General features: G+C 34.1%; 2 protein-coding genes across 2 annotated transcripts; both read right to left on the bottom strand.

Moving 5' to 3' along the window:
- Nucleotides 1–1,952: 1,952 nt before the first annotated feature.
- LOC127259534 (3-ketoacyl-CoA synthase 12-like) lies at nt 1,953–3,627 on the bottom strand. Its single transcript, XM_051286913.1, has one exon. It carries the CDS (start codon nt 3,560–3,562, stop codon nt 2,138–2,140), a length of 1,425 nt encoding a protein of 474 aa, XP_051142870.1. The 5' UTR covers nt 3,563–3,627; the 3' UTR covers nt 1,953–2,137.
- Nucleotides 3,628–7,884: 4,257 nt separating this feature from the next.
- LOC127259908 (dirigent protein 10-like) lies at nt 7,885–9,204 on the bottom strand. The gene has a single exon (XM_051287524.1). It carries the CDS (start codon nt 9,147–9,149, stop codon nt 8,040–8,042), a length of 1,110 nt encoding a protein of 369 aa, XP_051143481.1. The 5' UTR covers nt 9,150–9,204; the 3' UTR covers nt 7,885–8,039.
- Nucleotides 9,205–10,345: the final 1,141 nt, after the last annotated feature.

Here is a 10,345-nt window from a genome sequence, read left to right on the forward strand (position 1 = left end):
TAGTACTCCCTCCGTCCCAAATGCGCAATATTTTTCTTTTTGGTATGTCTCAAACATCATGCAATATTTCTAAAATAGGAAATAATTAATTATATTTAATCTTCATCTCACACTTTATTATCTCACATCATCCAAATAAAAAAATAAAATATATATTTATCTCTCCATCACATCACCTAATTTATAAATTATCCTATTTAATATTACCCACTTAAAAACTTGTGCCAAAAATAAATGTTACACCTTGTTTTGGACGGAGGGAGTATTTGTTTCGAATGTTTTGAATGGTAAAAAAATTAAATTAAAAATAATTATATAATATGATATAAATAAATGTTATATACTTTTAAAAAATAAAATTTATGAATAATAAAAATTGATCGAAAAACTTTTAAATATACACACGGGTTGTTTATTTGTTTATACGCTGTATATTTTCCCTAATTATTATTTATTTATTTCGCTGTTTATATTATAACTGGTCTAGATGAAAATTTGTTGTTACAATTCTAACCAGTAGTAATTAATATAAGCTTGGTTTATAACTGATTATGAAAATGAAATAAGATAGATACTATTATAACAATAATATAATATAATAGCCGGCGGATAATTTAAAATAGTACCAAAAAATTAACATTATTTAGGCTATCTCTAATCCTCCACTCTATTTTTATAGTTACTACAGTAAAAATGCAGTTGATCTATATAGTAATTTTACTCCAATCATAAATTTCAATTTTTACTCTAAAAAGTATATTCCATATATATTCCTCTTTTATATTATTTTATATAACTTTTCATATTTATAAATTACACTCCAACTTTAATTTATTTTTACATTAGATCTATACACATATAATTTATATTACTTTTCAACAGTAAAATTATATATCAATTTAGAAAATAAAATTTTCCATATTTTTTTAAAAATAAAATTATATTACTTTCCAAAAACTAAAATTATATCACTTTTAAAAAATAAAATTATACATTATTTTTTAAAAAAAATAAAATTACATACAATTTTTTAAAATATAAAATTATATATTATCTACTAAAAAATTAAAATTACACGATACATCCAAAAAATACCAAAAATATAAAAAATACTACAAAAACTCCACTCCAAAAATGGAGTGGAGTAACACTGTGCATATCTGAAAAATCGGGTTTGGAGTGAAGTAATACAGTGCATATCTGAAAAATCGGGAGGGGAGAATTTAAGGTTGAATTGGAACCCCTCCCCCCATTTTATATACAACCCGCTACATAAATGCAGTGGATTGGAGATGATGTTAGAAGGTGGAACATTATTTAATAATTAACAAAACAAAAGAATTAACGCGGTCAGACAGTCTTAATCCTTCGCTTATTAAGGCCCAGTTGTACGACAGCTGTCCACTGGCTGTCAATTATTATTATATTATTATTCAGAATTATTTTATTTTAAGACAGCGGTTTGTCGGCTTGTGTCCGAGGAACGAATGTTGAGTTGGGTCTAGTCGAGGGATGTGTGCTCTAACGATTAATAAATGCGCGTACACTAGGATATTTTTTACGCTTACAAATATTATATCAATATCTGTTTATATAGTATACATATCCCTTTAAAAAAATTTATTATTTAAAATTAAATTCAAAACCCAAACTATCTGACAAACACACCCATAAACCGCAGAATTATTTCTTTCGGACAGCCAATTGAAATGGTTCCCATTTCAAAAGTATGTACGGCCCACTTGCCTAGCCTTTGATAATTCTTGAATTTATGTACCCACCCCACCCATCAATTCACATTTGATGAATCACACTCCATTTGGTACCTAAGTATCAAAAATTAGTAAAATACCAATGTCCTGGATTAAAAAAAATTTAAGATCAAGAACACCATCAAACAGCTGCAATTGATAGGCTTCATCTTTGGCCCATTTCTGTGAATCCCAAAACACTAAACCCTTAACTTCTTGCATTATTATAATCTTCAATATCACCACAGATACATAAACAATATATCAATAATCTATTACCTATATCCTCGGATCAAATCTTACAAACTAGCAACAACAACCAAGAACACCAACCATCAAACAGCAAAGCAAAAACACAAAATCAAATCAGTTAAGACGAATCAGAGTCAGTCAGGGACAACATAATCATGGGGCAGCGAAAATGTCGCAGGATCCTTCTCCCGCAGCCATCCATACCTGCTCAAGAAAGGATTCGCAAGCTCCTTCAAATTCAACGGATACCTGTGCACGAACTCCTTCCACACATTATTCTCCCCTTCCAGCTCCCTCGTCACCTCCCACACACAGCTGTTACATTTAAACCCTGCTCCAAAGCTTATCATAAATATCCTCTCCCCCTTCTTCAACCTCCTCTTCGCCTCCATGTACGCCAGAACATACCACAGACTGCTTGCTGACGTGTTCCCGAATCGGTGCAACGTCATCCTCGCCGGCTCCACCTCCTGCTCCGTCAAGCTCAGGCTCTGCTTTATCGCGTCGATCACCGCCTTCCCGCCGGTGTGCAGGCAGAAATGATCCACCCCTGTTTTGAAATTAATTCCCGCCCTGCCGGCGCCGGCGCCGGCTCCAGCCTTGCTCTGCCTCCGGCAGAGCTTACGGAAGTACGACACGATGGTGAATCGGAGAAGTTCGCGAATCGGTAATATCCGCGGCGCAATTTCGTTGAGGTTTTCGATGAATGCCTGCGTCGCGGCCTTCGGGAGGTTCTTGCCGAGGAAGAATCCGAGGAGACCTTTGTCGTCTTCCTTTTGTTGGCAGCAATTGTAGGCGTCGTCGCGGGCGCCGTGGTGCGTCCGGACGAGGATTTTCAGCTTGAACATGGCGTTGCGGCGCAACGACGGTTTGTTCGTTAGGATCATCGCGCAGCCTCCGGTCCGGAATAGGCTGTTCGCGAGGATCATCGACTTGTCGTTCCCCGAGTACCAATTGAGGCTTAGGGACTCGGAGGTGACGACGAGGGCGTGCACGTTGCCGCGGCTCGCGCACACGTTTTGAACTATGTTGATCGATATTAGGCTCGCACTGCACCCCATACCCGTGACGTTGTACGCCTTCACATCGTCGCGCATTTTGTAGATATTTATTATCCGCGACGCGAGCGACGGGACCGTCGCAAGCATGGATACGTTCACGACGAGGACGTCAATCTCCGAGGGTGAGATCCCGGTCCTCGCGAATAGCTTCCCAATGCTATCGTGCAAGAAATCATCCATTTCCAACCGCGCGTCGTCGAGCACCGGGGACGCTTCGCGGCCATCGAACACAATTTTCGGGCCGTAAGTCTCTTCGCCAATGCCGGAATTGACGATGGCTTTGAGGAGGAATTGGTGCTCATGGAGGCCGAGGTTTTTGTTCCGTAGAACGATTTCGCCGCTGAGTTTTGTGTTGAGTTTTCGATCGTCTTTCGGCATGTAGCATTCGTAGTCGAGAATGTACGGCTGCCGATTCCGGCGGCAGTCGAGAAACCGCCATAGCTTGTAAGAAAGGAGAAGAAAAGGGACCGAGAAGACAAGGATTTCTACAAGCTCCATGCCCTCGGCCTTAGCCTTAGCCTTAGTTGCAATAAATAGACACTTCAAGTATGTAACAGAGTAACTGGATATGTAATAATAAAGCGACCAAAACTCAAGAAAGAAGAGGACATACACTTTTTATGTACTTATACGTAACGTTGTCAATTGGAAAAATCACCATTTTAATCATTTTTCAAATCAGCACTCATAATATATACAAACAACACATTCTTTTATTATATACAACACATGGTGTGTATAATAATGACAGGTGATGTTGCTTCATAATTATAGTGTGTTGTAGAATAATATGTGGTATGTTGAAATCAATTAGTATATGTATTGTATAAGACTATAACATGTACTGTCAGTTCATATGTTGTATCTGTATCGTTGATTCATAATTACAAATGTGTTGTATAACAGTATGTGGTGTGCTGAAATCAAATATTGATTGTGTTGTATAAAATTACATCAGTTGTTAGTTCATGTATTGTATTTATATTATACGAGTGCAGAGAGTTTGGCTCAACTAACAACTTTTAAGTGAATACACAATTGTCCCTGTAAAAATGAGCATGTACATAAATTGTATTTGAAGCATGGTGAGTAAATGGTGGGATTAAAGAGGTGAGGTGGTCATCCCCATGGAAGGTAATGGAATTAGTTGCTTGACATCATTGTAGTGCGTGTGTGTGAAGATGGATCAATAATTCAACCACTTTCCAGACACAAATTTTATTGCACAGTAGACAGTAGTAGTAAAGTGACATACATACATACATACAGACAGCTGGACCTGTATGTAATACTACTACTCCATATATAATGTGTCTTGTCTCAAAACCGTCTACCCAACCCATTGTTCCATCTCCTATCCGCCTGTTTTATCAGTCGGTTAGTTTGCTGACCCAAACAAATCAACATTATTATATATGTTGTAAAGATTTACACTTTTTATGATCGTATTTTTCTATTCGTTTGTTTTATACAGAGAGTTTTAAAAATATTAGTATTATATTGAGATATAATAGAAATAAAAGTAAAAAAATAAAAATAACTTTATTAGTATTTTATAATATAAACATAATGATATTTGTGTAATATATATTATAAATTAGAAAAGTATCTGTAATCTTAAGTAAACAGTACAGTTACTTAACAAATGAAATGGATACTTTCTTATGTGACGGACCAAAATGAAAAAATTGAATAGATTAAGAGGCAAAATTTGTATTATACTATACCGTGTGTTATACTATTTTTTTTTAATATCGTATCAATTTTTTTTTTTTTAACAAAAAATTTTACTGACTATTTTTATTTTTTTTTTCAAAACTTTTCACTCTCTATGTGGCTACTTATTTCAGTTATATTGGTTGAAATTATTACTTTATTGATTTATTTATTTAGTACGACGTACCTACCAAGCTTTTCTCATCTTAAATTTTGGCGACTTTAATTTTAACTTTGCACATTATATGATACTTTCAGTAAGTGTTAAATCACGTCGTTGTAATTATATATATTTTGGTACTCGATTTTGATTGGCTTAGGGGGGGCTCGATAAAGTATAAAAGTGTGCTTGCCTATATTTATGATATACTATAATTAATAAATGGCGGTGTGTGTAATATAATATATATATATATATATATGTAAAATACTCCCTCCGTCCCACATAATTTGTCCCTATTTTCTATTTTTGTCCGTCCCACATAACTTGTCTTTTCTATTTTTGGAAATATAATTATGCACTTTAATCTCATTTTAAATTTTATAATTTTTTTAATTTTAATTAAACTATTTACTTATCTTAATCTTAATTTATAATTATTTTTATTAAATAATAATTATTTTTACTAATACACTTCTTAATTACTTACTAATTATACTTTACTTAAATTCTCGTGTCTACAGTAATACACCCATATTACATGGGACGGAGAGAGTATGATATATCGAGTGTCTACAAAATGTACGGACGTCTGCATGCATGCACGCACGTGTCTTAATTAGTTCGATTGATTAATTTAATAGTGACACCAATACGGGGCTGCAACCATTTTTATGAACTTATATAGTTGATTATTAATGTGCATTATGGTGTATTTTGTTTGGATTCAACAGCTTAATTATTATAAATTAAAATAAAATTAAGGGACCCAATCAATTAATTATTTTGCTCATTCTCCAATTATTGGTTGCATAATTGGTTTTAGTTCACTAAAAAAAAAAAAAAAATAGTATATTTGTAACGGAATTCCGTTCCTAAAGATCACGTAGCTAACGAAATTTCGTCCCTATTAATAATAAAAATGTAATGGAATTGGTACTCCAGAATTCTTAACTTCAATTAGAATCACAAAAAAAAAAATATATATATATATATATATAAAATAAAATAAAATTGTTTTTCATTTGATTTTAAATATTCAATACAATTGGAAGGGGCATGTGGATGGGGCTACAATTATTTGCATTGAAAAATAGGTGATGTCTGTACAGAATTTAATTTGCATGAAAAACTTATTTTAGGATGTTTTTTAGATTTGAAATATGTTAAATTTTTGGAGTGTTGGAACTGTTTTAGAAACTTTACTGTACTCGAAAGTAAGTCACAATACATATGCATATATATATTATTATTATTTTTATTAGATGATAGATTTTAAATAATATCATTTTAATATATTTATTTAAAAGAAAAAACAGTGATGAAAGATAAATAAACTCTACAAAAAGGGAATAATGTTAAAGAAAAACATGAGATATATGAATAATTATTTTGAAAATAAAATAGTCCAAGGAAATGAAATATAGAGCATATTTAATATGGTATGGTCAAGTTGAAGTGCAACCAAAGCTTTACTGTATGTGCGACCAAATTATTTAATACACGTTCGTCAATAATGGATAAACTGCAACAGGGTAGGGTAGGGTCCGACCCATTAATTAATTAAGTGGACACCCTAACACCTAACCCTAACCCTACCGCTAATTAATTGCTGTTGGTACGTAAATAGGATATATTTAACGTAAATTCTGCAGCCACAATAATATCCATCATCATAATTAATGTCATCTTCTAATCATAGAATAAGAGTCTACAATTATAATTCAAATATGTCAATACTCAATCCAACAAATATATTATGGGTGTGTTTGTTTTAGGGATTTGTTAGGATATCCACTGTTCATCCTATTTTTTCCCCCCAAAAATATCAAATCAAACACCTATTTTTTATTTTTTATATTATACTAAAAATCAATTTTACATTCAAAACATCACATCAACACCTATTTATATCACATCATACAACTATTCAAATTTAAAATTTTTACTATTCAAATCCCAATCCAAAATCCAAAACCACAAACAAACACACCCTATATACATCGCCTGCATATCCTCTGCTAATCCAATCAAATCTAACATATCACATAAAAATAATCAATATATATTACTTTTTTTGTCTCATAACTAAATATTCATTTATTTTTTTTTATGGAATTTTATGTATATTAATATCGTAAGAATAAAGTAAAAATTATTAAAATATCCTTATCAGTATTATGTTATATAAAAGTAATGATATTTGTGTAATATATTGTAAGTTGCAAGGGTATTTGTAATGTTATGTAGATAGTACAGTTGCTAAAAAAAAATTGATACTTTGTTATTGAACGAACTAAAATAGAAAAATAGATAGTTTGTTAAGGGACGACGTATATACTAGTATACCATGTTTACAATACAACATATATTATGTTATAATTTAATATATGTTATCTTATAACACAATATACATTGTGTTATACAAAAATATATTGTACTCCCTCTGCCCATTGAAAGGATGACGTTTACTTTTTGCATGTAAATTTTATAAAATTAGTATTATATTGGATTGTAGTAAAAAAAAATTTAAAAAAATACCTTTATTAATATTGTGTAATATAAAAGTAATAACATTTGTGTAATAAATTGTAAGTTGAAAAAGTATTTATTATGTTAGTAAATAGTACAATTACTAAATTAAAAAATAATAAGTTTGTTTTAAAACAGACGAAATAACCTTTTAAAGGGGCAGACGAGTATATTTTTGTATAATATGCTGACCCGATCAAATTAATAGCAAGTCTGCCCCCAACAAATATTAAGTGTTTAATTAAAAGATAAACCACGAATTGTGTCCGATGGGTCGGCTCGGCTAGTCAAAACTGGCTAACGTGAACTAGTGCACGTCTGGGCTATCAAGACTATATGGGCCACTATATGGGCCGGACCAATTTCAGTTACGTTGGGTTGGGTCACGCTTAAAATAATATAATACACCGAAATAATTCAGTAACAGTCACAAATACAATACAATTCAAATTATACAATACAAATTACAACACAAGATTGAGATCCCATTTTTTTTTTTTCAAAAAAAAAAAAAAAACCAAACAGACCATACACATATATATATATATATAAGAAATTAAAATAAAATTAATAAGCAAGATAAACGACGATTTCGAGAATGGTTTCCGTGCCGTCGGTCACGTGTTGATTGATTCCGACGGGCAGCGTCTTGACCATGGCGAATCCCTTGGCGTTGACGAACTTTCCGGTGCCGCCCATGACGGCGAGGTGCGACTCCGCCACGGCGGTCCGGTGGATCCCGAAGAAGCTCAGGCTGTCGGCGTACGCGCCGCTCTTGAACATGACGGTGAACGCCATCGTCTGGCTGTTACCGTCCTCCGAGCTCGCGATGTAGAACCCCTGGGCCCGGCCCACGAGGCCCGAGCCCAAATCGTGGCCCTCCGTAACCTCGTCGTCGAACACGAACATGGTCCCGAACATCAGCTTCTGGAGCGTGGTCCCGGACGGGAACTGGTCCGCGTTCAGGACCGGGAAGCCCGGGACCCCGCCGATTATGTTGTTCCCGTTGTTGTTGGTCCGGCCGACGTTCGCCGGAAACCCGCCCAGCCCCGTCAGGAACGGGATGTTGTTGTTGTCGATGATTCCGCCGTTTGCGTTGTTCGTCGGAACGCCGCTGTTCACGTTCAGGACGGCGCCCTGGAGTTTCGCGAATGGGACTTGCCCGTTTCCGGCAGGGTTCGAGACGATTCCGGTCACGGCGATCGCCGACGGCCGGGACCCGCCGAGAATGTCGTGCATGAAGAATGTCAGCGGGTGGTCGCCGCCGCCGCCGCCGCCGACGCCGCCTGCCGGAATTGCTGGATTGCCTCCGGCTGCTGCTCCGATTGCAGCTCCGGCAGCAGGACCCGTGGCGGTGGCGCCGGGGGCGCCGGGAACGACGGCGGGAGCTGTGGCGGGGTCGTTTTCGTCAGGTGCGGTGTTGGTTGCGGCGGCGGGAGCAGCAACAACGGCAGGGGCTGTGGCGGTGGCGGGGTTGATTTCATCAGGTGCGGCGGCGGTTGCTGCGGCGGCGGCGGGGACTACAGCTGGAGCTGTGGCGGAGGTGCCGCCTCCGGGAATGGCGGAACCGCCGGGAAGTATGTCGGTCTGGTCGAGAAGTCGAGCTGAGGCGGCGGAAGAGACGATGGTAGCAAGAACGAGGAGAATTGAGAGGGCCCTGATTCGTTGAAGCTCCATTGTTGTAGAAGATGATGAAGAAGGAACTTGATCAAGGAATTAGATTAATTCTTCAATGGTGTTGATCCAATTAACATGATATATAATGGGGATTATACACAATTAAATTATATATTATAAGTGGAGTTGATGAAATGGATTGGGTTGCTGGCTATGTTCCAAGTAAAACTTTGCAAATGGTTTGGGTGTGTACAATACATACAATACATTTATATATATAATGGAACCAGTGGGGATTAATTAATTAATTAATTATTGTTACACAATTTGGGCTAAGTCATTTAGAGCCCAATAATTCGTTATAAATGAGCCAGCCCATTTAGAGCCCAATAATTCATATATCCAATCAAATAAAATTCTCATAAAATTATTTCAAAATCCAACTCAGCCAACGGTTCTTCAATATTTGGATTAATATTTATAGAGAGATATAGACACACGTAATTGTAAATAAATTGGGTGAGGTAATGAGAAATTAATTAATACCCGTTTTAACACGTAATCTTTTTTAATTTATATAACTCATTAACGGCAAATAGACGGATTTCTTTGTCATAATATTAAATGAGTAATTCCACAATATTAACTGCTGGCCATAACTAAACTAATACGGTCTCCGTCATATTTTAATTAATATATTTTTTACTTTAATCTGTTTATAGTAATTGAAATCTTTTTATTTTGAATAAATTTTTTATTAAGAATGTAAATAAAAAATATAATTTAATTAATTAATTACATAATATATAATATTATATTTAAATCGTTCAAAATCTATTTATTTTTATCTATCTTCTTATATTTTTTATAAAACTAATTTATGTTAATTATAAATAAATAAACGATTTTTTTATTTACTTTATTATAAAAAAATTTATTATTTACGAAATGATATCAATTAACGATATAATAAATTTATTTTAAAATCATTAATATTACTAATTACATAAAAATAATAGAATAATATTATAACATAGTACTATTAATTAATTAAATATTATTATCTTTAATAAAAATAATAAAAAATTATCTTGGAATGTAGAAAGTATATTTTACATAATATATATATATATATATATTGATAATACTATTTTAAATAAAAAGATAAAATAAATAATAGTGAAAATAATATAAAATTATAAGTAAATAAAATCACAATATAAGCTTAAATTGTTACTCTTTATTATAATAATATT

The sequence above is a fragment of the Andrographis paniculata genome, unplaced genomic scaffold (genome assembly GCF_009805555.1).
Source record: "Andrographis paniculata isolate CXL003 unplaced genomic scaffold, ASM980555v1 Contig60END, whole genome shotgun sequence".
Classification (NCBI taxonomy): domain Eukaryota; kingdom Viridiplantae; phylum Streptophyta; class Magnoliopsida; order Lamiales; family Acanthaceae; genus Andrographis; species Andrographis paniculata.

Bases quoted from the DNA above. Each gene is read 5' to 3' on its own strand.
- LOC127259908 (XM_051287524.1), bottom strand. From the start codon at position 9,149: ATGGAGCTTCAACGAATCAGGGCCCTCTCAATTCTCCTCGTTCTTGCT.
- LOC127259534 (XM_051286913.1), bottom strand. From the start codon at position 3,562: ATGGAGCTTGTAGAAATCCTTGTCTTCTCGGTCCCTTTTCTTCTCCTT.